General features: G+C 43.9%; 1 protein-coding gene across 1 annotated transcript; it reads right to left on the bottom strand.

The window, feature by feature from the left end:
- Positions 1-257: 257 nt before the first annotated feature.
- Positions 258-27,801, bottom strand: LOC308477613 (uncharacterized protein; the record flags this gene model as incomplete). The annotated part of the gene is made up of 5 exons (XM_081006343.1): positions 27,470-27,801; positions 26,920-26,972; positions 23,193-23,261; positions 673-759; positions 258-340 (listed from the first exon to the last, which is right to left on the bottom strand). The coding sequence occupies exons 1-5, from the start codon at positions 27,559-27,561 to the stop codon at positions 258-260; spliced, it is 384 nt and encodes a 127-aa protein (XP_080862469.1). The 5' UTR covers positions 27,562-27,801.

The following is a 27,801-nucleotide window of genomic DNA, read 5'->3' as shown; positions in this document are numbered from 1 at the left end:
TTCCTTTCCTCTTGATACTGAATTGATGTTATCAAGGAGTTAACAAATGCAGCAGATTTTGTTAGTGGCTTCCTCAGTGGGAATATGCACGCTTTCTCACTTCAGCCTTCAGCTCTGGAGTTGATGGTCGAATGAGGGGATATTTGGTAATAAGGGTTCTTGGTGACATCAGCCCTTTCCGTGCATTAATACTCCCAATGTTACTCAACATGGGGCCAGAGACCAGAAGTGTGTTGAGTTGCTCCCCTCCCCAGCCTTCATGGAACAGCATGGCAGTCTTGATGGGGAAATCCTTCAGATGCATTCATTTGGTATAAGAATATATGGAACCTGGCAATTTCTGGGGGGAAATAACACATAATTTAAGAGCTATACAAGGCAAAGAACAGCCACAGGCTATTTATACAACTTGATAGCACTCTACTTATATTAACAGTGCACCTTGGCAACACCAGTTTTCAGCAGTATCTACAGAAAACTGGAACTTTGATTGGGCTTTGATTTCAAATGCTAATTAGCATTTACAGATATCTTTGCTTCATTTCCTCCACCTCACATATACCGCTTATTTTATTTTTGTATTCTTATTAATATGGAATATGTCATATGAGATATAATATGATCTCCCCAGGAATGCTGTTGCCATGACAATCCCATAATGAGGAGTTAAACCTTGGGTTCCTTCCAGATTTGTGACGTTGTAATGGACTGTAATCATCTCACTGGATGGCTTCAGGTCTCCCAGCTTCAGGTCTCCATCTATGAAATAGGAATGATAGTGGTTTGCCTTATGGGTAATTGTTTGGGGCAGTGAAAACGACTGCAGTGCACTTTACAGGGCATTAATTTTGCAATTTACTTATCTTGGGTGATCCATATGGTGATTATATGTCCTTTAAAATGTAATGAAGTCTATGGCACTTAAGACTTTTGGTCAAATTGCACCTCCTAACAAGAGGCTGGGCCCAAAGAATTTTTAAATTTTATTTTACCAAAAGCAGGCTCAAGAGCCTTCTCAGCTGTTTCCAGTTCAAACCCGCCCCCGCCCCCCACTAGGGGATTTTTGAGCATCATTTTTGGAAGGTACCTCTGCTGTGACCATCATATCATGTTGCCTCAAGTTGATCAGTTCCCTTTTTTAAAAAGTCTATCCTGATTCCTCAAACTCCTAATCATTTTTTTTTCAATTGCTCTGGTCCTTTATAAGGCATGTTAGATTTATAGGACTCTCAATAAAACTACTTATCATTAGAGTGAATAAATAACTAAATGAGAGTACAGAGAATGATGAGGAAAGGGAGGGAAGGTGTTCAAGTAGACTGATCTTAATGATTCATCAATTTAATTGTCCAGATCTTCTTATTAAGGTTTCATAACCATCTTATGAGGATGACACAGTCATAAACTAAGCACAGCGCTAAATGGAGTTTTCTCTGTGACTATCATCACTTTTCAGTGCTAACATCACTTGCAATGGGTGTCAGAGTGGAACTTGAGTTTGAAAAGGACAGTTGTGTCCAGTGCTTTTTTTTTTCAAAAAAAAAATGTTTAGGGGTACTCTCATTTTCCTACTCATATTGAAATACTGCCACTCAATGAGGCCAAACTTGGATTCACAAAATGTTTAGGGGTATGCGTACCCCTGCGTACCCCCCAGAAAAAAAAGCTCTGGTTGTGTCCTTAATCTGCACACCCAATTTTATCCTGATTTTTCAGTTTTCAAGGCAGCTCTCATACTGTGTGAACTGGGTTCAGGTCTCCGCTCCTCCACATGCAGCTGCTGGGTGATCTTGGGCTAGTCACACTTCTTTGAAGTCTCTCAGCCTCACTAACCTCACAGAGCGTTTGTTGTGGGGGAGGAAGGGAAAGGAGAATGTTATCCACTTTGAGACTCCTTCAGGTAGTGATAAAGCGGGATATCAAATCCAAACTCCTCTTCTTTGCGGGCATCATTTGTGGCCCCTTTGAAAATGGGTGTGAGGTTGAGCTGACAGTTGTCTTTGAAACATAGACGGTTACCCCTAAACACCTCCCACCAACTTTCTTTCCCTTCTTTGTCACCAATGGAAAGAACATGATGCACTGCCTCCTCACTTCTGAAGATAGGTATGGCATTGAGCTGGTATTAAAATACAAAGCGTAGCATGTTATCCTACACATGCTTCCTGAATTGAATTGTGACATTGCTGTGTTCAGCTGAGCCATGTGCATGCTTTTAGGGCTACTTTATCCACATGGCAGACTGAAGGCATGGGGAGCAGAGACTTAGCTACCAAACTTGCTGATAACACAGGGCATTGCCACCAGGTACAGCTCAGTTGCAGACAGAATGCTAAGTCAAACTAAAGACCCCAGCTCACTTTAAGGATGATGGTTTTGATCTGGCACATGCTCCCACCTGGCACAATGAAATGCCATTCACCACCCCAGGCCACTATTTTTAAAAGAAAGCAAACTATTCTAAAGGGAAAGAAAGTGTAGCTCCATAAGAGTTGTGGGTTTCAGCTTATTCTTTTCAGCCTATTCTATTCAGCCTATTCAGCCTAAAATCTGCATTAGAAATGCCATTAATGCTATAAGTCCTATGCACACGCTTCTTTGCATTTGGCTCAGTAAATCCAAATGGACCTATGATTGTGCTATTTGAGCCTGGAGAGGTGAGAGGCTAGTATATTAACCTTTCCTACTGGTGTGAATAAAAACCAATATGGCTCCAAGCCAAATCCATTTAGTTTAACAGCTGGAGCCAGATTATCTCATCTCTCCCAGAGTACTTAACACCAGCAGGTCTATATGGGGGTGGTGGGGAGCCAAATTCTTCTGCCGGCTTTCCAAAGAAACAAGATGTGAATGTGATTGAAACTGCTAATTGTTTAAACAGCTTTTTTAAAAGAAAAAGAAAAAGAAAAAGCCTTGCTTTCAGCTATTTCACATCATGGCCTGGTGCCTATTTTTATTGGAGAGCCACAAAATTAAAGTACATGGAGCATTTCCCTTAATGTAATACAGTGGACGTCAAGTTGACTAGAGAGACCTTTCCTCCATAAAATGACAAATAAGAAGAGCCATTTACACCTTACAGCTGAACTCATAGCATGGCATTACTGCAACAGTCAAGAGGGGGCAGGGCCATCACAACAGTCATTTCCATGGTCTGACACACTCCCAACTACATTTTTGTGGGCATTTCAATGTTACACCATTGAAGGTTGTAACCATTTCAATGTTACAACCAAGAGAAGGTAGCCCCTAAAGTGCTACTAAGAGGGACAGAGTGGTGTAAAGTGTTAGACTTGAGCAAGAGAACTTCATTTCCAATGCACACCTGCAAAGTTACTCTCTTCCTCAAAATCACTAGAATTAGTGGATGCTGCCCCCACATTGTCCTTAAGCTAGAGACAGCAAAAGTTTCAATTTGGCAAAGTTGCTCCCTCTCACAGCTAAAAAGAAAAATATCTGTCAGTTCATGGATTCATTAGCCGTGTAGTCGCTTAATCACAATCCAGATCAGAAGATTTACTCATTCCTAATAAATCTCTTCATTCAGTTGGTTACACGGCCCCTTAATCACAGCTAGAATCCAATGAAAAATGTAGTTGTATTAATTTATTAGATCTTTAGGACCATAATTCATAACTTGAAATTCTATTTTCCATCTGTACAACCTACCCTTGAAATAATTATGAGAAAGGAAGAAGAGGAGGAGGAGGAGGAGGAGGAGGAGAAGCAGTTTGGATTTGATATCCTGCTTTATCACTACCCGAATGTGGATGTGGAGGAGCAGAGACGCGAACCCGGTTCCCCAGATTACGAGTCTACCCCTCTTAACCACTACACCACACTGGCACCAAATAGGAATGCCACCCAAATCAACCATCTGAAATAACCTGCCATTTCCTGTTGCTGGGGAGCGGGGTGGGGTGTGGGGGACACCCTACTTTCCTCCTGCTCCACCAAGTGTGATGCTGAGTGCATACTTTGCACTGGTAATAGTAGAAGCTTGCTTTTATAGGGAGGCGACCTAGCCAGCATCCTCCCAGGTCTAGGGAATGATGGTTGTGATCCTGCAGGTGGCCTTTTGTTGATTGTCCCACTAGGGGGGGAAATACCCTGGACCGAGTATATAGTAACATCATGCATGGATACAAGACCAAGCCCTTGCCCAATTTGGGGCAGTCAGACCACATATCTTTACTTATGATACCATCATATAGACCTCTCGTACGCAGAATTAGACCATCAACTAGAGAGATACGAGTGTGGCCAGTAGGTGCATCTGAGCAACTTCAAGATTGCTTTCGGAGCACCGAGTGGTCGCTTTTTGTGGAGAATAATGTGGACACATACGCTTCAACAGTACTGTTCTACGTTAAAAGCTGCATTGATGTTGTCACTACCACCAAACAAATACGGGTGTTCCCTAACAACAAGCCCTGGCTAAACAGGGATGTGTATCTTCTGTTAAAGGCAAGAAATGCTGCTTTTCACTCTGGTGATGCGCAACAGTATAGAGAAGCCAGAGCCAAATTGAAAAAGGGCATTAGGAACGCCAAAGCTATGCACTGCCGGAGGATCGAAAAACATTTTGAGAGCTCCGACCCTCGTCGAGTATGGCAAGGCCTGCGACAAATTACAGGGCAAAATATTAAAAACGAACTGGCTAGCAGCAGTGCGCACCTGGCTGATCAACTGAATCAATTTTTTAGTCGCTTTGAGGTGGGAACTGGAACTACCGTCACTACAGCATTGGCTACCAGCACATCATCAGAAACTACTACTGATAGACAACCATTTTTATTACAGACCTGTGACGTACAACGTGCCTTTCGGAGCATTAACATTAGGAAGGCAGCTGGACCGGATGGAATCATGGGACGGGCTATTAGGGACTGCGCTGCAGAATTAGCTGGTGTGTTTACGGACATTTTTAACCTATCCCTGTTGCAGGGTTCTGTCCCTACCTGCCTGAAGACATCGATTATAGTGCCAGTCCCCAAGCAGTCAGTGGTGGTATCTCTCAATGACTATAGACCAATAGCCCTAACATCTGTCGTTATGAAATGTTTTGAGAGATTGGTGCTAGATCATATTAAGGCTGGTCTTCCATCCACTCTAGACCCGTTCCAGTTTGCATACAGAAGAAATAGATCTACTGATGATGCTATTTCCATCGCTGTCCATACTGTATTGAGTCATCTAGAACGACAGGGAACCTACGCAAGGCTGTTGTTTGTGGACTACAGTTCTGCCTTCAATACAATTCTGCCAGACAGGTTATTTCTTAAAATGACCAATTTGGGTATACATCAGAAGATCTGTCTGTGGGTAAGGAATTTCCTGACTGATAGGCCGCAGACAGTGAGAATGGGCCCTTACTATTCTTCTACTCTAGTATTAAGCACAGGAGCCCCTCAGGGATGTGTGCTAAGTCCCTTTCTCTATTCCCTGTACACATTTGATTGCACCCCACTGTATAAGTCCAACACAATCATCAAATTTGCGGATGATACAACAGTGGTGGGGCTCATTAGTGAGAACGATGAGACTGCTTATAGGAAAGAAGTACAGGGGTTAATTCAATGGTGTAAAGAAAACAATCTTATGCTTAACACCAAAAAAACCAAAGAACTCATAATTGACTTTAGGAGAAAGAAAAGTGTATTTTTACCATTGCACATAAATGGCGAGGAGGTGGAGAGGGTTGGTAGTTTTAAATACCTGGGCATTTACATCTCTGAGGACCTCTCATGGACTGCAAATATTAATATGGTTGTGAGGAAGGTGCAGGGGAGGTTGTATTTCCTGAGAATGCTCAGGGGACTGAATCTATCTCAGCACCTACTTCTGTCCTATTATCACAGTACCATCGAGAGTGTCTTAACCTATAGTATATTATCGTGGTATGGGAGCAGCTCTGAAACGGATAAAAAAGCTTTACAGAGAATAATTAAAATTGCCCAGAATGTTATTGGGCTCCAACTACCAACCCTGGATGAGATCTTCACGTCTCGCACTTTGAAGAAGTCACACAATATCCTGAGAGATCCCACCCATCCTGCTCACAACTTCTTTGAACTGTTGCCTTCGGGCAGAAGATATAGGACAATGAAAACACGAACCACACGCCTTCTGAATAGTTTCTATCCAAGAGCTCTGATTGCACTAAATAATGATCTCAGGGCCAGTTGCAAGAAATAGCAAGCAGGGAGTAGGAAGGAATGAGACAGGTTTTTAGGTTATGTTATGCTTTTAATAGGTTATGTTACATTCTGGAGTATGATATGTTTTTATAGATTATGTCTGAATAGGATGAGAGTGTTGGAGATACGTGCAAATGTGTATGTGAACCCGGTCTTTGGGTGGGTGTTTGATTTTCGTTGTTGTGTATACTGTGTATATACGGACAATGACAATAAATTTATCTTATCTTATCTTATCTTATCTTATCTTCAGCTGTAGGTATGCAGCTGACTGAAAATGACCTCTGACCACAATGTTTCCCCAGCCGCTTAGTTTATATATTGTTAAGGTTGGTCACGTGTTCCCTTTTCTGCTTCAGAAAATGGGCAGATTCTAGACTGCAAAGCTGCGAAGTTTTGACTGAGTGGTCACAGCTGTGCGTCTCAGAGATTTTTGCGGGTGAGTCCACTCTCCAGCCATGACAGAAAAGAGCTGCAAAGTGGGAAACATGAAAAAATGTTGGGCTCTTGATTCTTTTTTAATGTCTGGGGTGCATTCTGCTTTGAAGGAAAAACAAAGGGTGGAATGGACTGGTGTGATCTTTTATTTCTGCTTTATCTGGCTTCTGGTGTCAAAAAATTGTTGCTAGCTCTTCTTCACCTTCTGTTCTCGCTGAGGGTATAATATAGTGAACTGATGTTTTGCTTGGAATGGTATCAAATCTCAACATAGCACTTTCTTGCGATTTTTGGCTCAGATGGATTTTATTGATCTTACTTATTTTATGGCTGCTACTTTTATGGTGTTACCATTGTCTTTATTCTGAGCTTTACTGTATTTGTTTTATTGATTCTGAATTGTGCCCTGCTCTAGGAGTTTTATACAAAAGGTACACCTGTACATTTACAAAAGGAATAACTGAGCTAAGATGTTGCTCACAGGTGACTAATGAATTAACAAATTCATTCATTAACTTTCCCTCAGTGTGTACAATGGTGGTTGAAAGCATGTTTTTGATAGATTTAGCAAATTAACAGCATTCACTGCTTGATTTGTTAGTGAATGCAGTTAATCCACACTAACCATGAAAATCAGGGGGAACTCTCTCTTTTACAATCTAAAATTGCATTCATGTTAATGGCACCTGTGATTTGAGTAGGGTTAAGCGTTTTATGTTCATCCCACTAAAGTTATGCAAAATTGATATAGTGGAAGGTTGAATGTTGGAATCCCAGCAAAGTTTTCAACTCAAGGTTGAAAAGAAATTGTAGCTTTCAGACATCCCTCAGGTAAGTGATGGGAAAGGTTGGAACAAGCTCTAGTTGGCCATGGGACCATGAGGTGAGACAAAGGGCAAACTCAAAACAGATTTATGTGACTGGACTACAGTGGTACCTCAGGTTACATACGCTTCAGGTTACATACGCTTCAGGTTACAGACTCCGCTAAACCAGAAACAGTACCTCAGGTTAAGAAGTTTGCTTCAGGATGAGAACAGAAATCGTGCGGCAGCAGCGGGAGGCCCCATTAGCTAAAGTGGTGCTTCAGGGTAAGAACAGTTTCAGGTTAAGTACGGACCTCCGGAACGAATTAAGTACATAACCAGAGGTACCACTGTACTTTTATAAGGGAGAAGGCTCCCAGTATGCTTTCAGTCTGGAAGCCCTTTTAGAGATGACAAAAAATAGTTGCAAAAGTAGGTTTAACTGCTAAAGACTTTTTTGGCTCACTGACTTCTATCTCCAGGGCTAAAGTGTACAGATTGTATAACAGCTGAATGACTGGGATGTACCAGGGTGAGGGTGAAGAAAAGGTCATTGAATTTTGCTTTATGAGGTTGCCCACCATAATTAAATAGCTTACTTTATCAACATTCAAACAGGGCAGCAAAAAAGCTGAAATGCATATCACTTTCTAAAACCTCACAAAGGGGCAGCTTCTAATAATTATTTGCTTTCATGATGTTTATCAGTGACTAAATTCATGCAGTGAGAGAGAAGAATCTTACAGCTGGACCACTGTAAAATTGGTAGAGCAAAAATGTGCAATGTTCCAGTACACATTTTAATGCATGCCTCTTGATCTATATCAGGAAGGAAAAGGAAAATAAGATAACCATTCTGAGCTGATTGGTTTAACCCAATGCAAAGTAGTGGAGGGTGGCAATCCTCATGCAGGCACACCATCGGGGCACAAAATTATCAAGGAAGGGGCTGTTCCCCCTCAAAATTCTCCAGCATACTTCTTCGTGCAGCTTACAGTTGAGCTATGGAACTTATTCCCAAAGGAAGCAGTGATGGCCACTAAGCTGGATGGCTTTAAAAGAGGATTAGACAAATTCATGGAGGCTACTGGTCACAATGGATATGCTCTGTCTCTACAGTCAGATTCAGTAATACTTCTAAATACCACTTGCTGGAAACCGCAGGAAGTGAGAGTGCTCTTATGCTTGGGTCCTGCATGTGGCTTGTCAAAAAGCACCTGTTTGGCCACTATGAAAAGAGGAGGCTGGACTAGAATGGGCTATTGGCCTGATCCCACAGCTTCTCCTTGTGTTCATATGTTTGTACCTTGGCGAACAAAAATCTCTGTCCTAATTTTGTTGTTGTGGCAGTTGGTTTTGCCCATAGCTTCTTCTGACCAAAGGAGGACTCTGCTATTTAAGTCTTGTGGTCTTTGTTACCAAGTTTTGCTTACTATTGGAATTGCCACTCTACTGAATGCTTTAACCACAAAATATTCCAGTAGAACAGAAGTAGCCAATACGGTGCCAATATTGGACTACAACTCCCATCATCCCTGACCACTGACCATGCTGGATGGGGCTGATAAGAGCTGTATGTAGTCCAACAACAGCCCGATGATTCTCCATCCCTGAAGCACTTTGAGGTTAGAAATCTCCCTCTCCCCTGCATTTTGCCTCAGCATTCGTTTTGGGGGTCATCTGAAAGTGTACCCTTACGTCACAGGTAACAAGTTACATAGCACAGTGCTATGTAAGATGAAACCTTTTTTCTTGGCACTCAGCAACAAAGGCATCTTTAGATGCCATAGTCATGGCTGAATTTTCATAAATGCATTCTCCGTGTAACTACCTCAGACTTCTGCTCAGTCAAATTAATCCAGAAACTTATGCTGTTTCTAAAATAAATAAAACTTTTCCAGGAATTTAATTAGTGAATATAAACTTTTTTAAAGAGATAAAAAAGAGGTTTGCCTTTGTGCAACAGATGACGCCTCTATTGACATTCCACTTATATTGTTCATTGACATAATTGAGAAAATCATTAACAATTCCCACCTAGAGCCCACAGAGAAATAATTGAGTGAATATGAAGCTGCTAAATTGCAGTTCTAGTCAATGGCACAAGAGCAAACAACTGTATGCAAAATTCAGAAGATTGATCCTTCCCAACCAAGTTCACCTTCCAGAAGACAATGTTCATAATGCAGCTAGATGGGAGAAATAAAGACTTGGTGAATTTGATTTCCGATAAATGCTTAGCGAGAAAAGGTTTAATTTGGATTTAATGGCTCAGTATTTCCCCTCATTCTTTATATCGGCAGCATAGATTTCTCCAGAAGAGTGTACAGTAAGGAGGAGGGCCTTTTGAGTCTCCAAGTGCTGTTGGACACCAACTCCCATCAATCCCAGCCAACATGACCAATTAATAGGGATGGTGGGAGTTGTAGTCCACAACATCTGGAGGGCCACAGGTTCCCCGTTGCTGCTCTGCAAGCCTCCCCCTTCCTACCACAATGGGCAGGCTTGTCAGATGCTTCTCACTCCATACGGTATGTCATGTCATTTGCAGAGGCAAGGAGGAGAGCTTTGTCTGGATTTTAGGGAAATCCCCCCCCATGGAAGACCATGAATGTTCAGTACTGTTAAGTCTCTGAAAGAGTTCCCAGGGGAAAGGGGTTGATGGTTAAACCACTCTGAGAACGGTAGCTCTGTGGGGGAAACAGGGGTCTCCTAACAACTCTCAACACCTTTAACAAGCTACAGTTTCCAAGATGCTTTGGAAGAAGCCCTTACTGTGTAAAGTGCTATGATACTGCTTCAGATGTATACTGTAGGGGCCTATTCTTAAACACTACTCTGGATAGCTCACAACAGCGACCAGCCACCATTAATGTACAATCTCAAAGTGAAAAGTTGGGAGACCTTAAACACAAGCATTCCATGCCCCAAATGGGAGACTGGCTCCATCTGTCTTTGGAAAAAATGGAGTGCATTGCTTGGATCTGCTTGTTTAGACACTGGAAACACACCCCCTCTCACAACTCATATTACTAGCATTGATGTTGCCTCTTCCACATTTCGGCAGCAAATGTTCTTCTTAATCTTCGTGCCACTGCCATCTCTTGCATGACAAGTCCTGTATTCCTGATGCTTTAAAAAAAGGCAATTTGTGCTTACTTTGCAGAAGACAGTACTCACGAGTCACAAACAGATCACCCATGTGAAAATATTATCCCTGCAGTTCTGCCAAGGTCATTTAAGACCTATGGTAAAATGCTGAGTAAGTGAAGACTGGAGGAATAAGTTGAGGCCACTGTCACCCTGAAGTCTTTCTTGAGTCTCTCTGTTACTTGTCTTCTCCACCTGTTCTGACTTTGAGCATTTCTAGACAAGCAACCAAGTTATAAAATATGTATTTTATCAAGGCTAACTTGAGAAATCTGTATCACAGGACTTCAGTGACTTTACCTTGAGTATTTTCCAATGTTCCCAATAACCTATTTACAGTATTAAGCCCCCATCTGGAACCGCCCTTAGGATGAACGCATTTCTAACATGAGGTGCCTTTATTTTCATAGAAGTAATGTTGTATGTATATATTATGCAAACTATTCAGGCTGACCGCACGTTTTCCAGAGGCAGACAAGATTACAAGGGTTGGCTTTTTAGTAAAGGCCACGCAACCTCTCCTATATTGCCTAATGATCAAAGTCCATCAAGACTCTTATAGACATTCTTTGGATTTTCTTTGTTGGACTCCTGTGGACCTTGTTTGACCTACTGTCTTTACCAGCCAGCTCTTACCCAAAGTATAGGTAATTAGATACAGCACACAGAGTCTCTCTGCATATGGAAAAGGTTACAGGTCACCTCCTTGGCTAGTGCTGCAAATCCTTTTATTTCAATAGAGCTATGCCAATTACACCAACTGCCAGTTCATCCCAGTGGTAATTTGAAGCCAATGCGACTGACAGTGATATTAGGCAGAGCCTGATGAACAAGAGGAACAACGTTCAGCAGTGGAGCACTGACTTGCTGATCAGTAGAAATATTTTCCTAGCTGAACATGCTCATTTTCTCACAGAACCGAGGACTTAAGTGGCTTGAATTACAACTGGGATAGAGTGACAGCTGGCAGAATTGGCAGGTCCCCATTGAAATGAAGGGATTTGTCATAGCCAAGTTCCTGATCCCTTACCTTCCAACTGAAACGACTCTGACTCAGGCCAGGAATTGTTCTGCTGCTCAAAGGGCATTACTCCAGTCACGTTGCTGTCGTTCAGCTGCTGCACTTATTAAATAATGAAGTAACAAGAAACCTATTACATCTTTCTATTGTGGGCTTTGTGTCCTAGTTTAAGCAGGTCTGTGCTTTTCTGACCAGCCCCTTCAAACCTCCTAGTCACTTTGCCTTTTGCTCCGAAAGTATCTTTCTTTGCTGTTCTGTAGGCTCCCTTCTCAATAACCATTAGTTAAGATGGCAAGTGCTCACCCTCTTCACCCTCAGAGGTGACTTCTAAAAAAACTAGCAAGGGGCACGACCAAACCAACATTGGGGGAGCAAGAATTTATCACACTGCTATACAGTGGTACCTTGGGTTACAAACGCTTCAGGTTACAAAAGCTTCAGGTTACAGACTCCGCTAACCCAGAAATAGTACTTCGGGTTAAGAATGGTGGCAACAGGAGGCCCAATTAGCTAAAGTGGTGCTTCAGGTTAAGAACAGTTTCAGGTTAAGAACGGACCTTCGGAACGAATTAAGTACTTAACCCGAGGTACCACTGTATAGGGCTTTAATGTCCTGTTACTGAAAGTTAGAACAGTGAATGGAATGGTGAAAAATATCTGAAGGAAGCAGCCACTATCCCTTGAGCAGAGGTCACTACTGTGGTGCCCATCGGTACTAATGTGCCCACCAATACATCCTATGATTCCTGTGAAAGTTGTCAGTAAGTATCCCACCCCACCTCACCCCCCCAAAAAAATCACAGTGCATGAAAGACTCTTTGCACTTCCTGCTCAGTTAACCCTTGCATTGGCTCACCCCCATCTACACTGAGAGCATCTCCTTAAACATGACCACATTTCATTGGATGCCAGGATTGGACAGCTATTCTCCCATCAGTTCTGAACAGAAGCCAAAACACTTCTGTCTGTGAGTACTTTTTCCCTGACTGGGGGGTGGGGAGAGAAAGAGAGCGGGAGGGAGGGAGGGAGAGAGGGAGAGAGAAAAAGAGAGAGAGAAAGAGAGAGAGAGAGAGAGAGAGAGAGAGAGAGCATGCTTGCACCATTTTGTGCCCCTGCCTCTCTCTGTGTGTGGTTTTTTTGTTTTTGATGTAGCAGCCATTATATTATGGCATGCCCCACTGCAACCATTTTGTGTTGTAACACTCCTCCACAGCAGCCATTCTGAGACTGATATCCCATGATGCTTGCTCGAGAAATGTTCCCTAATTGCAAGTAACAATACCTGATTCTTGTACATAGACACATTCTTATATAAATTTCATATGTAAAAGCACTTCTAAGAGCTTTGCAGTAAACCTCTTAATCATATAGTCTCACAACTTTGTGAGGTGGTTGTTGACGCTTCTGCTTTGTGAACAGAGGAGATTGATTTGCTCAGCCATGCAGAATGTTTATTGCATAGGAGGTATCTAAATTTGACTCTCCTTGATCCAGTTTTCAAAGTCTATATCCACTTCGCACAACAGAGCTAGTCACTGACAATACTAGATAGCCTTCGTCCTCCAAAGAAGTCTGCAAAAGCGGACTCACAATTTGCATGCATAAAACATGCTGCCTAGGATAAAAACAGGAGGAGGGGAAACATGGATATAAATCTGATACCCATTGTCACGGTCCAGTCTACGGGCGATCGAAGTCCCGGCTGAGGACATCGGGCCCAGGGGCAAGATGGCAGGGTGGGAGCAGGAATGAGAGTCCAGAAGCCAGGGGTTTGAGGGTCAGGAAGTACAGAGTCACAAAGCCAAGGGTCCAAGGATCAAAAAGCAGGGAGTCAGGAAGCCAAAGTCTGAGGATCAAGAAGCAAGAAGCCAAATGCAGCAAGGCAGGAAACGTGTTGCTGTGGCAAAGAGCCGAAGGGAAATGCTGACCTTATATCCCTTCCTGGCTCTTGCCGCCAGGTGCAGTGAGTTACCAAGTGGCCTCACCTTTGCAGCCATGCCTTGCCTCTTCAGAACAAACTTAGGAAGGCCCCACTCCTGCAAAGCCCTACTGGTCACAGGGCCTGGCTCCTGCACGCACTCCTGACACCCATGGCTACATGTTCAATCCACAGACATCCCTGATGGATGAATAGTACGGTTGGTTTTGACAGCATCAGTCAAATTCTTGAAGGATGGAGGATCCAGTTTAGGCCTCACCTTTCAATCAGGATGGCCCCAGTCTTCACTCATGTAAATTTTCAAGTAGAGAAATTTTGAAGGTTCATGAGACAGCTGCCTTCCTATGCATCTCAACTTTTTTTGAAGGTGTTATTTGAAGTGTGTGGTGCCATGGGTCTTACGTGACCTCTCTCCAGCTGAATCCCAGGTTGGAGAAAGGGAGGGAAGCAGTGACAAGGTCAGCACAGTGCAAATGCACCAGTAGAGCCAATGGAATGCTTCCACCAGCACATTTGCACCACACTGACCTCACTGCCGTATTGTCCCTTCCCTTCTCTATGCAGGTATACATCAGTGACTTGGACAGAGGGAGGTCAGGTAAGCAGCGCAGAACCTACTGTGCTGTCTGCTACTGGTTGGAATGTAGCCTGTAGATGTCTATTGCTGCTTCCGCGTTATTTCAGCATTCAAGTCATATGGTGAGCTGGCTCCTTACTGAAGCCAACAACCACACTGTCCACCAGTGTCAAAGGTAGAAAGACTGTGTCTCTTGCTGCTACAAATTAATCTGCAGCAAGGAACTATTGCCAGCGGCGTAGCGTGAGTTGTCAGCACCCGGGGCAAGGCAAGTAATTTGCGCCCCCTAACCCGGGGCAAGGCAAGTAATTTGCGCCCCCCCCAACCCCTAACCTGCCGATCTGAGTCGAGTTGCTGCTGGCGCTGCCGCCCAAACCACGCCGCTTGCCCGGAGGAGGAGGGGGGCAGAGAGGCGAGGAAAATGCAACATGGCCCAGCAGCTGCAGCAGCAGCAGCGGAGGCGGGGCTGTGAGGAGGGGCTGCCTGGCACGACCTCCGCGGCCCTGACGCGCGGGGCTGAGAGCTGCTGCCTGCCGGACGCCTTCAGCCCGGGCGCGCGCACAGCTCGTTGGTTCCACGAGACATGGGGCTCTGCTACAGCCTGCGCCCGAGGCTCTTCGGCGACTCCGGAGGCAGCGAGCGCCCCCCCCCCCAGATGTTGCGCCCGGTGCGGCCGGCCCCCCTGGCACCCCCCACGCTACGCCACTGACTATTGCTTTCCTTTAGGTTTAGTTATTCCCATTCTGTCCACTGATTCTATGTGGCACAGTTCTCCAATTTATCACAGGAAGCAAAAACAAAATAAAATTGACTAAAACAAAAACACGTTGTCAACAACAAACGCGAAAGATTGAAGACAGTTGCAATAACTTGTTTATAGAGGATTTAGTACGTCAATAAATTTGGATTTAAAACAGACTTGAGAAAGGCAGACATTCTCGAGGGCACTGGTATGCTTGTAACAGCAGCGTAAGAGTAAAATCTTCCCACTTTCTAGAGGTAACAGTTTTATGTTATTTGTAATTTTAAATGGATTTGATTCATCTGCCTGGTTGCCCTACACAATAACAGCAGGTCTTGTCTTATCAGGGTATATAGGCCTATAATAGTCTATTAAACTGAGACGCATGGAGGTTATGTAAAATGAAATACGTTCCCTCATATATTGTCTTGCAGAAGGAGCCAGTGTACTTTGGGTTTGAAGCTCTTGTATATTCATTTTTGCTTTGGGATTCTCAGTGTCAGAATTTTGCATAATGGAACTCCAGAGATCTGGTCGACCCTTTCTACAAAACATTGCCTCAGAATAGGCACTTTACCTGTCTCCTGTGAGAAAATTATATCCACCTATTCTTTCTTCCAGCCTTTGTTTTCTCTGAAGCCATTTACTTAAAATGCTAAGTTTATTCAATACTCGCTTTTAAAAGTCCTCAGCTACATAGATAAGAAAGCATTAGGGAGAGAAATTTACATTGAGTTGGATGCAGACCAAGTTCAGGTCCCACTGAAAACGCCAATTGTTCTGCAAGAAGATGGAGAAGGATGCTGCAAGCCTCCGCAGCATCCCACTTCTAGCCTGAGTGCACTGTGGCTACATCAAAGGCAGCCACCAGACTCTGGTGGCAGAAAGGCTTGATGCATTATATAAGAGAGGGGCTGACACTGGAAGAGCCCAAACACAGTGACTCGGAACACTACAAGTTGATTACAAGTAAGGAGGGAGTCAGAGGACCAAAAAAAGCTAAGATTCATACACCAGAGGGGACAAAGGGCAAGAAGCAGAGGCAGGTAACGCGCAGACGAAGGAAGAGGAAGTGAGGAGGCTGCAGCAAGACAGCCTAATACAGTGGTACCTTGGTTCTCAAACACCTTGGTGCTCAAACAACTTGGAACCCAAACACTGCAAACCCAAAAGTAAGTGTTCCGGTTTGCAAAGTTTTTTTGGAAGTCGAACATGCTCCGTTTTGAGTGTTACGCTTCCAATTTGAGTGCCACACTTCCATTTTGAGTGCCACACTTCCATTTTGAGTGTTACACTGAGGTCTGTCTGTTTTTGCGGTTTATTTTGCGGTTTTTGTTTTTGCGTCTCTTTTTTTTGTTTTTGTGACTGTGTGGAACCCAGTTCAGTTACTGATTAATTGATGGTGTGACTGCTGTACAGTACATTGTTTATTGCTTTCATTTTATGGATCGATGGTCTCGTTAGATAGTAAAATTCATGTTTTAGGGGTTGTTTTTAAAAGTCTGGAACGGATGAATCCATTTTGCATTACTTTCTATGGGAAAGCGCCCCTTGGTTTTGGAACGCTTTGGTTTTGGAACGGACTTCCGGAACAGAACCAAGGTACCACTGTAGAATTCTGTATGGAGGCTGCGGGGCAGGAATGTCTGAGTGCTAAAACCCAGTCATGAGTCAGAACTCGAACCACTGTAAGAAGCAGTATAGGGTACTTCTTACACTGTTGAGATGAGAATAGTCTCTGATTCTTTAGGGGAAAAGGGAGCCCCCAGATACTCTGAAATTAGGGTCATTCTGGGTAGGATTAGCCTGTCCATGAGGCAGACAGAGGCAGCCACCTCAAAGGGCAGAATCCAAGGGGTGTCTCTGCAGGCTCACACACACACCACCACCAGAGAAGTGAGGGGAAGCAGAAGCAGCTTTCGGTTTTTAAGAATTTTATTAAATTTTCATAAATGTAACCAATTAATTTGAAATTTGTTATAAATTTCTCTTATAATTTGACATCCCACCTTTCCTTCCATCCCTTCCACATTCTGCATATCACACATTTCACCTAATACATATTCCTCTATTTCATATATTATCATTTTCTTCGCATTGCTCAAATTTCAAATCTTGCCCACGATTTCATTTAATTATGATATATATTTTTTCAAATAATCGAAAAAATGCAGCTTCCGAGTTTTGACGAGATCTCACAAGAGCTCCCTGAGATCTCCTTGAGATTACCTGGAGGCCTCAAGAGGCCTCATGAAACCTTCCCAATACCGCAGTAAGCAAAGCAGAGTGTCACACGAGGCCTCTGGGTAATCTGGTGGGGCTTTCACGAGATCTCACCAGAACCCAGAAACCGCAGCCATGTTGTTATGTACTGAAGTTCTCACCCTAGGCCAGCAGGGGGATACTATAGATAGTTTTCACTCAGGTCTGCATATGCAAATAAGGAATTGAAAGTGACTTTCAGTGATTGGATAGTTACAGAAAGTTGTTACTGTTGCTTTGTAGTTGAGCTCTGTATAAGCAGGTTGGCTGAACCCTTCAGTTCAGTTCTGTTCTGGCCTGTGAATAAACAAGAGCTGTCTGAAGAATCGCTGTGTCGTCTGATATGTTCACCTACAACTTAACACATGTGACCAAAGTAAGTGAGACTTCAGAGAAGGCAGTGGGGAGAGGACAGGGGACCTTCCTGTTTTGCCTCAGGTAGAGAATCGGGATGGGCCAACCCTGAATCTTGGGCTCTGAGAGCTGTCCTGGAAGCAGGGCTTGACATATGACTAACTTAAGTCCCACCAAGGGGACCTTCTTTTTCTTTCCCCATCTTGCAGGTGTGATGTTTCATATTTATTGGTATGGTATATTATTTTTTAACAATCCCATTTCTCAAACATTCAGAAGGTTTGGAAACAATTCTAGTCAACATGACTTCAGTGTCATTTTTTAATATACATATTTATGGGAAACTGCTGGCTGACAAACTGCTGGCTGACAGCCATCTCAGAGGCTGTACAATTTTATTATTCCCGCTGTATATTTTCAGAAAGATGAATAAACCCACAGTACTGAGGAAAAGCATTTATCATCATTAGCCAACATGTCAGCCCTCTTATTTGTGGGAACTGTCCTAGTGCATTCGTATTTTTGCTACCTTCCTTCTGATACACGCCTCGTACAACTAGCACAATCAGTAAGTCCAGTTCTGGATGAGACATTGATCTTCATTTGATTATAGACAACTGCTCACCATCTGTGGCTGGGCACCCATTTGCTATATTATTATGTCTCGTTAAAGACAAGTGATATATTGAAGTCATCACACCTTTGGTTTCCAGATGACAAAAGCCTTAAGCACACCCTGGTGTCTCAATAAATTACTTTTTGGCATATCTCCCATCTGATGCTCAGTGCCTTCTATAGTGCCTCTGTAAAATGCATTGTGTAAAAGTTTAGGGCCCTCATAATTTATACAGACATCTAGTAAAATATTTAAATCTGTCATGGCAAATAAGTCATCCCTAACTTAGATGTGTTCAGAAACGCCAGGAAGGGACAATTCACACCAGACGCGGAAAGTGGAAGGGAGGGATTTTGCTGTAAAAAAAAACCCCAAACAAACAGAAATACTTGTGTTTAACATCTTTAAAAATGCATGGCACACTGCTGTGAGAGAGGTTATTGGAGGAATGCCCCTTGGATTTGCTGGTGATTTTCCTAGTTTTCATCTTTAGCGAGACTTACAAATTTAAAAATCTGTTTTCCTCTATTCTCATTGCATGACCCAGTGACATGAACTAATAAGCTTGCTCCCCCAGGTGCTGTGAACAGTTGTGGGCTGCAAGCTTCAAGTGGTTTAATGCATAACCTACTGGAGTTTGGGCAGATGTGTTGGCAGAGGATAATCAAGGACTTTGGAATGCCTATCAGGGGCACAAAATCAACGGGAACAAAACCGAAGCCATCCAAGTTGGGAACTCTCAAGGCTTCAAGTCCATAATCTTGTCTCACTGGAAGAGGCCGCATTACTGCAATATGCTGCATGTGGGGCTGCCCTTGGACCTCATCCAGAAGCTGCAGCTGGTGCAGAATGTGGCCACCAGCCTGCTGATGTCACCATTGTTAAAACAGCTACACTGGCTGCCCATCTGGTACATGGCAGAGGGATGAAATTATACCCTCCAAGACTTCTCAGATAAAAACAGGAACATTCTATTCTACACCAGTAAGCTTCTCCCATATTTGATCTCCCTCACACATATATGAAATATACTCATATACATCTGTCGTCTTGAGCCAATTACAACCTCTCAGCCCAGCCTACCTCACAGGATTGTTGTAAAGGAAAAATGTGTGAGGGAAGGGTTCATGCACAACACCTTCAACAGATAAATGGAATGAAATAAAAATTTAGCTGTTAGCTGCCTTACATCCCTGTCAGAAAAAATGATGATGATGATGATGATGATTAATAATAATAGAAATTGTGAGAATGATCAGGAACATACCAGAGAGTAAATTCTATTGAACTCAGTGGCTCTTACTTCTGAGTAGACATGTAAAGGCTTGCAGCGTAAGGCTCAATTTACAATGAAGGAATAAGCACTTCACAGGTTTCTCAAAATTGCTGGCTGCTGAAGTGCTACAATTAAAGTGGATTGGTTATATTTTTCTTCAAAATTATAGGAAGGGCTTTGTATGTCAGCTTCACCATTTCCTTCATTTGGTGCAGGTATTTTATTTTCAGTTTTATTTCCATTTTTGCACCTGCACACACACAGACACACACGCAAGCAAGGGCTGCTGTTTCCAAAAAGGACAGGAGCGAGTCCTGATCTCTCCACCACGTTTAATTGTTCTCCAAGATGTGGAGGGGAATAAAAAGGAAAACAGAGAGATTCCAGGATCATATCAGAAACCGAGACGGCTTCTTTAATTCCGGAACAGACCGTGGAAAATAGGGACACTTGGTGGGCATGTGAAGTGAATGGCAGGAAATGTTTTGTATATTATAGATAAATATAACCAAAAACAACAACCCTGTGATGAATAACTTGCAATAATAAGCAAAAGCTGTATGACATTTCCTTCAATGATATATGAAAAAGGCACTTATCTTGGAGTTCTGCTGATATTCACGATAAATTAATCAATTTATACAGTGAGTAATCTGGGAATACTTGATGCTGTCTATGTGACAACCCTTTAGACAGATATACACCCCAGTCTTCTCTGCGTTTACTATTTTATCTTTTAGTGTGGCATTTCTACGTAAATGTATCAGAGAATTGCCAGTGTCTCCCTTTGCCCACTTCATCCCCATATAAACATTTTCCTCCTCCCCCTTTCCTTCTAAATAGAAAATGTGTCCAATAGGTCAGAACATACAGTGAGAGAAGGCATGCATGAACAGATGGCAGACACATCCTTGAATAACCTCTTTTATCCTTACAATCGCTCTGAGCTTCTGCACATGTAAAAAATAAAATGTGGGGGTTTTCCGCATAACTCGATGTAATGAATGTTATTAAAACAGAAGGAATATAAGGGGGGCGGAATGAAAGAAATAGCAGATTTGGCAATTAAAAAGCTGCTGTTCAGCAGCTGAAAATTACTAGGGAGAAATTTATAAGAGGTTTGCAATGCAAGAGGGGAAAGCAGAATTCAAGCCTTGCACATTTTCACACCATGAATAGGAAAACAGAATATTCAGAAAGAGGCCACATGGCAGCCAAAGCAGGGTACTTTTGAGTTCCATTAATTTTAGTTAGAATGTGCACTTAAGGCTGTAATCCTATGCATATACTCACTGGGAGAGTGTGTGCCATTGAACTCAGAAGGTCTTACTTCTGAATAAATGTGCTTAGGATTGTGCTGGACATGTTTCCTACTGAAATAAAATTGAACTTTTAGCTTTGGCTGAACAATGCCCCATTGATCTGCCCCTTTAATCAGTGTGGGGGGGCATTATTTAAAGAGAGCTACGCAGCTTCTGCAATAAGTTCACCATCTTTTGTTTCACATGAACCACGTTATAGCTGTAAAAAAGAGAGATTTGCACACACACACACACACACACACACACACAATGGCTATTAATAATGTAAGCACTTCAAGCTGCCATTTAATTTTTAATGTCAGGTTTGAATTCATGCTATGAATTATTATGCTGTCAACCAGCGCAATAAAACGCAGAATGGGAAAAGTAGTTGAGCTATACAGCACCTGAAATAGGATTTGAATCTACAAAGTTACCAACAATGAACGTTTTAAAAGCTCAGGCCTGAATATACTGTATATTCACCTGTTTCCTATAGGAAAACTTTTCAATGGAGAGGACATTTCGAGCAGGGGTCAGCAAAAAAATTTAGCCGCGGGCCAGTCTACTGTCCCTCGTCCCTCAGACCTTGTGGTGGGCCGGAGAAGCGGCACCGGGGGGGGGAGCTGGAAGAAGAGGTGAGGGGGGCAAGTAGTCCTCCTCCCCAGCCCCAGTCGCTGCGCTCACCTTCCCTGGGGCTGCTGCTGCCACCGCCGCCACTGCTGTTTCTCGTGGGTAGGCAGAGCGAGCTTATCCGCTCCGCTCTCTGGCCCACAGGAGCACCAGGGCGGTGGTGGAGGTAAGAGGAGAGGCGCAAAAGGGCTAGCTCTGGAGAGGGGCTGCTTAAAATGGTGCTCAGCCAGCTCAGCCCAGCCCCCTTCCTCCTCTAGGCAGGGCAAGGAGAAGCCAGGAGGAGGGAGGGAGGAGGTGCCACTGCAGTGTGTGTAAGGGGGGGATGGAATAGCATGGGGGGGAATGGTGCAGCCCGAACGAACAGAATCCCCACGCTGATCCACGGACAGTCCTGAAGGCCATTGGGCCTGATCCGGCCCGCGGACCTTAGCTTGCCGACCCCTGGTTTAGAGCCCATGATTTCCCCCCAAGAATCCTGGGAACTGTAATTTACTCCCCCCCCCCAAGCTACAATTTGCAGCACCCTTAACAAAGTACTGTACTGAGTCTTTGGGGGAAGTAATGTCCTTTAAATGCATGGTGAGTAAGCAGCAACCTGTGAACTGGAAGCTGGACTCATGAAACAGCTGCATTCACCTAATGCCACATGGAAGGAACCAGTCGGATTGGGTCCATTTTGTTTAATAGCACCTGTTGCCATTTCAGCAGGTAAAGCCATAATAATTTCAAGGAGTGTTTGACATGGGTTGGGGAACATAAAATATCCTCAGTGGCTCAGTGGTACACCACATGTACTACATGCAAAATGTGGCAGATTCAATGCCCAGAATCTCTAGATAAGGCTGGGTGAGGCCTTGTGTCTGAAACTTGCTGCCAGTTTGTGGCTACAGAACTGAGTGAGTACTCTGCGTAAGGCAGCTTCCCATGTTCCTGTCGATTCAATATTGAGAGTCTCATAATACAAGGCTCTAGGTAGCTACTAAAATTATACAGGTTGAAACCTTTTGTTTGGGAACGTCTCTTTGATTTGTTTCTGTTCTGCTCGCCCTTGTTTGAATGTCCCCTAAAGGCCAGGAATGTAACTTCTGGGTCTGCATTTCCAACTGGGCATTTATTAAAACTATTCATTTAGCTGATGAGAAGTGCTTTGGCTTGACCTTCATGTGCCTTGGTGCCATTTTTGTTTGATTACGGTGAAGGTGTGCATGCCTCGAAAGTGCAGAAAGGTCTTGGAATCATCTAAGGGCAGAGTGGAAGGAATACTTTGGAAGACAGCCAAATAACCCTGAGATGAGTCATTTGGAGAGAAGAGGCTTGGAGGATGAAAACTCTCTGTGGTACAATGGATGAAAACAAGCTGTACCATATACAGAGCATCGCAATTCAAATCATAAACAGAGGAAGGGAGCTCTCCGAGCAATGGAGCTTTTCTCAGAAAACATCCAGACTCTTACTGCCAGGAGTTCAGCCTACACTTGACTGGAATGTTCTCTCCCTCCTGGTCGATCGTTTGGGAGCTTCATAAGCTTTCTTCCGCCTGAACATCAGAGCAACCGATGCCAACTGACCCCAGCACACTTAGGGATCTGCAGAGTTTGCGCAGCATGCGCATGACAGGCCACAGCAACTCAGCATTTTGGCTAATCTACTTTATTTACATATAAACACACACAGAGCACTGCAACATGGCTCCCTCTCTCTCTAGCATCAGACAGCAAAGAGAGAGAACAAAGGACAATAGTCCCACTTCACAGAACACAATAACACAAACATCCTGTCTCCGTCACTTCCCACTCTGTGGAGTCAAAACATATACCGTCATGTGAAAGACAAAAATCCCATGACTGCAATCATGGATCAGGAATTCTAACACTTACAATACTGGAAAATGTCTTCTGAGCCCATTATTTTCAAACTTTGATGCCAACACTTCTTAGGATTAAATTCTGGAAAGCAAGCAAATGCAAAATAAAGTAACTTCCATTCTCCAGCATGGTAGTTTTAATTGTTTCCCGTGAGAAATTATTAAACTTTTAGGAACAGAAGCTATTATATAAGTACAGCTGCTATTTCAGATGTAAGCAGAAACATAGGATGATCAAGTCAGAAGATTCATATCCCATGTATGTGCAAAGTCAAACCAGTCCTTTGTTTCTTGCCTGCAAAGCTTTTTAAATAAAGTGAGTGTTGCCACCTAGTGGTTTTATTTACTTCACAATGAATACCACACAAAATGAATGCAAATCACATATGACTCATATCTAATCATTAGATTAGAGTCTAATGTTAACATTCATTTATTTTTTTAGAAATAGAAAAAACAGTAAATAAATACAGTCAGTGGAAGAGTTATTTCACAATGCAAAAATAAACCAAAGAACACTGAATTCACCATTGCCAAGATAAGATGCCACAGAGAAATACAGGGAAGCCATGCATTGAGGGAACAGCTGTTTGCTTAGACATCTTGAACACCACTTCTAGTTGTTTGTTCATTTAATAATAGAATCAAGCAATTTTAGAACTGGGAGGAATCTTAGGGCTCATCTAGGCCAGTTGTTCTCAACTTGTATGAATAAAGGTGCTCTTTGTTACCTAAAAAAAAATTCCAGGGGCTGTTGGAGGCCACATGTTAATCATTGTAATGTTAGGCTTCATTAACTGAGAAAACATAATGACAAAAACTATTATGAACTTGGAAACTCTTTTAGCTTGCATTGATCTCAAAAACCTCCAGTGCCTTTTTTTTTAGTTGGATAGGCAATTAACAGGCTTGTTTCACAAATAAGGAAGAAGGAGCATTGCTGGCTTGGTTTGGTTTGCCTTTGTCCTAGTTTTTAGCATGTGCTTAGTACCGTAGTTTCAGGCTGTGAGCTGCCCTGATATCTATGGGTGGAGGGCAGTAGTACTAGTAACAACAACAACAACAACAACAACAACAACAATCAGTGGCGTAGCGTGGGGGGTGCAGGGGGGCCGGCCGCACCGGGCGCAACATCTGGGAGTTAGGGTTAGGGGGTCAAATCCATGGGTTAGGGGGCGCAAATCCACGGGTTAGGGGGCGCAAATTACTTGCCTTGCCCCGGGTGCTGACAACCCACGCTACGCCACTGATAATAATAATAATAATGGTGATTATATTTTTTGCAGGGCTTGGAGCGAGTGGGTGATGGCCAGCTGCTAGAATGAATGGGGTCGGTGCTAAATGGTCTGGTGTGCTTTACAACCACTAGAGACCTTGTTGGTGGGGCCGGAGAAGGAGCCCACCCCCCAAGAAGAAGAAGAGCGAAGGGAGGAGGCTTCCCTTCCCAAGATAGAGTTGCCCGTAACATTAAACACAGGGCACGATTCCAGGGAGAGAGAGAAACCAGGGCAGCAGCTGCTGCTACTCACGACTCGGGCTAGATGTAGCTGAACAGGACGGGCAAGCAGGGCTACAAACCCAGTGAGGAGGCTCCGCAGCTGACTAGAGGAGGAAGAAAGGGGGCAAGTCGGGGGCACCTCTCTTCTTCTTCTTCTTCTTCTCCTTCCTTCCTTCCTTCCTTCTCCTCATGCTCCGCTTCCTCCTTACCATTGCCCACCTCCCTCTTCCCACAGGGCAGGCAGGCGAAAGAGAGAGAGGGAGGGCGTTGCGCGCCAGGGCAGCCATATAGTTGGAGGGGCACAGCTTCCATCCTAAGCCTCTGCAGGGATCGCTCTCCTCCTGTAGAGGCTTGGGAAGGAAGCTGGAAACCCGCCAGCCATATGGTTGGCAAGGCGCAGCTGGCAGGCGTGCAGGGAAAGGGTAGGCCACCGGCAAAGCCGCGCAGCTCCCCCACTCGCTGGGGCACCCCTGAGAGGCCAGCGCCCTGGCGCAATGAACCACTAAGCCCTATGGGAAAGACGCCTCTGCTTACTGTTCATCAGCTGGCTGCAGTAGAAGTCAGTACAGTGGTACCTCGGGTTACAGACACTTCAGGTTACAAGCTCCGCTAACCCAGAAATAGTATGTTAAGAACTTTGCTTCAGGATGAGAACAGAAATTGCGCAGCAGCAGCATGGCGGAAGTGGGAGGCCCCATTAGCTAAAGTGGTGCTTCAGGTTAAGAACAGTTTCAGGTTAAGAACGGACCTCCAGAACGAATTAAGTTCTTAACCCAAGGTACCATTGTAAATGTAAAGTCAAGAAAGGAACTGGCTAGTCAATTTTTCTATGCCACACCAGGGATTAACTTGTTCACCTGTCCAACACTGTTCACTGCTTCAACAGTTCATAGAAATCAGGCCAGTAAAGCAAAATTTCACGAGTTGAGAGTAAACCACCCAGAGTGCTGAACCAAGCCTGGTTGATGCCAGGGCAACTGGACACCCGTTTTAAATGTTCCCTCTGGGTACAAGTGCTATCTGGAAAGAAATCAGCACACCTAGGATATTGAGCAATGTCTCATCTTCAGCTCCTGGTTCAGGAAGCTCTTTATGACAAGGGCCTGCCAATATGTAACAGCCACTTGTTCTCTAAGCATGGCAACAGAGAGACTTAAAAGACGGCACTCTTCATTAAGTGTTTTCCACAAGATGAGCATGCACATTTTCTGTCACTGAAAACTCAGCTCTATACTTGCTTCCCCTCTCATAAGCAGTGGCGGAGCATATGCCCATGCTGCCCAGGGTGGGCACACTCCCAAGGGGGGGGCGTGGTGCAGAGGGTGCCCTCCCAAGCTAAGGATAGTCACTTGGGTGCCCTGAGCAGCACGCACGTGCCCTGCAGCCAGGGGAGGAGCGAGCCAATCATGGGGGCAGAGTGAGCCGCCACGGCAGACATTCGGCGCATTGCCCGCCCGCGACTCCCAAGCCTCCCCCAAGCTGTCAAAACGAAGGGGGAAGGAGGAAATGCCACCAGCAAAGCATCGCATCTCCCTGCCCTTACCCCACCCCCACCGCCCCACTGCTTCCTACACCCCTGCTCATATGTACCATTAAACTTAACTGGGTTTGTGAAGGAGAGGGAGCATTCAGTAGAGCCTCTCACACCCCCTTCTTTGCCCAACTTTGCACAACAGCCCTGCAGTGCTGTTATCCGGGTCTCACTGTCCAGTAGTTGCTGCCACCACCATCCTTTTTTGTCAGAGAGCCAGTGTGGTATAGTGGTTAAGAGCGGTGGACTCGTAATCTGGTGAACCGGGTTCGCGTCTCCGTTCCTCCACATGCAGCTGCTGGGTGACCTTGGGCCAGTCACACTTCTTTGAAGTCGCTCAGCCCCACTCACCTCACAGAGTGTTTGTTGTGGGCGAGGAAGGGAAAGGAGAATGTTAGCCGCTTTGAGACTCCTTAAAGGGAGTGAAAGGTGGGATATCAAATCCAAACTCTTCCTCTTCTTCATCTACAGCACCAGAAACAAAGAGGGGAACTGGGGATGCACCAAAGCCATTGGTTTTTCAAAAGGCCCTGATCCAGTGCATCCTGCACTCTGTGGCAAGAGATGCTTGGCATACTGGCTTCCAGAAATGAGAGTGGGCAGATCAGGGTCTTTCTTCCCAGAGTTTCTTCTAAGTAGACATATTAGGTTTGCACTGCACTTAAAAAGGTGTGTGAGAGAGAGAAAAGATCTCTGGAAAGGACAACTTACTATTGACTTTCTGTCTCCTTTTGTAAAGTCCCTTTCTCACACAGGGAAAAGTTCTGAAGAATGGAAGGAAAAGGTGAAAAGGCGAAAATGTTCATTAAAGCTGGAAATACCTGACAAGTGTCATAGCATCACAAAAGAGTCTTCAAGTGTTCTAACATTCGGAGGGGGTGGGGCAGAGAAAGGGAGTAAGAGCAGGCTTTTAAAAAAACCAAGGACAAAAACTCACTAATGGGAAGAAGAGAGAATGGAGTATAAAAGCAGATGCACAAATACCTGTGCATAAATGTTTTGAATTATGGAAGCCTTTTTAAAGAGAACCTAACTCGTATTATGAATTCTGACAATACAGCTTTGGGATTGTTGTTGTTTTATTTTATTTTTTTAAAACTATTCTTGCAATAAAAGTCAGTGGTATACTGCAGCGGTTTGGTGAGAATTTCTACTTTTTTATAAGTAAATAAAAAGCTTTAGAGATACAGCTGGAGTGAATGGTGAGGCGGAAAGATCTCTAAGCAGCAAATCCCTTTGGAAGTAGCACCTTCAGACTAACCTGTTATTCTCAATCTCCACAAAAGTGTGTCCAAGCAGTGAAGGGGGTGAACAAACTGCTGCAGCTGCCTCCAGGGCCATGCACCTTCGCATTTTCCCAACTCTACATGCCCACAAGAATATAATAATAATAATAATAATAATAATAATAATAATAATAATAATTTATTATTTGTACCCCGCCCATCTGGCTGGGTTTCCCCAGCCACTCTGGGCGGCTTCCACAGAAACCAAAAATACACTAAAATCATACATTAAAAACTTCCCTGAACAGGGCTGCCTTAAGATGTCTTCTGAATGTCAGGTAGTTGTTTATCGCTTTGACATCTGATG

This window comes from Podarcis pityusensis, assembly GCF_964106645.2.
Source record: "Podarcis pityusensis genome assembly, chromosome: 5".
Classification (NCBI taxonomy): Eukaryota; Metazoa; Chordata; class Lepidosauria; order Squamata; family Lacertidae; genus Podarcis; species Podarcis pityusensis.
This window is presented reverse-complemented; position numbering and strand designations above follow the sequence as displayed.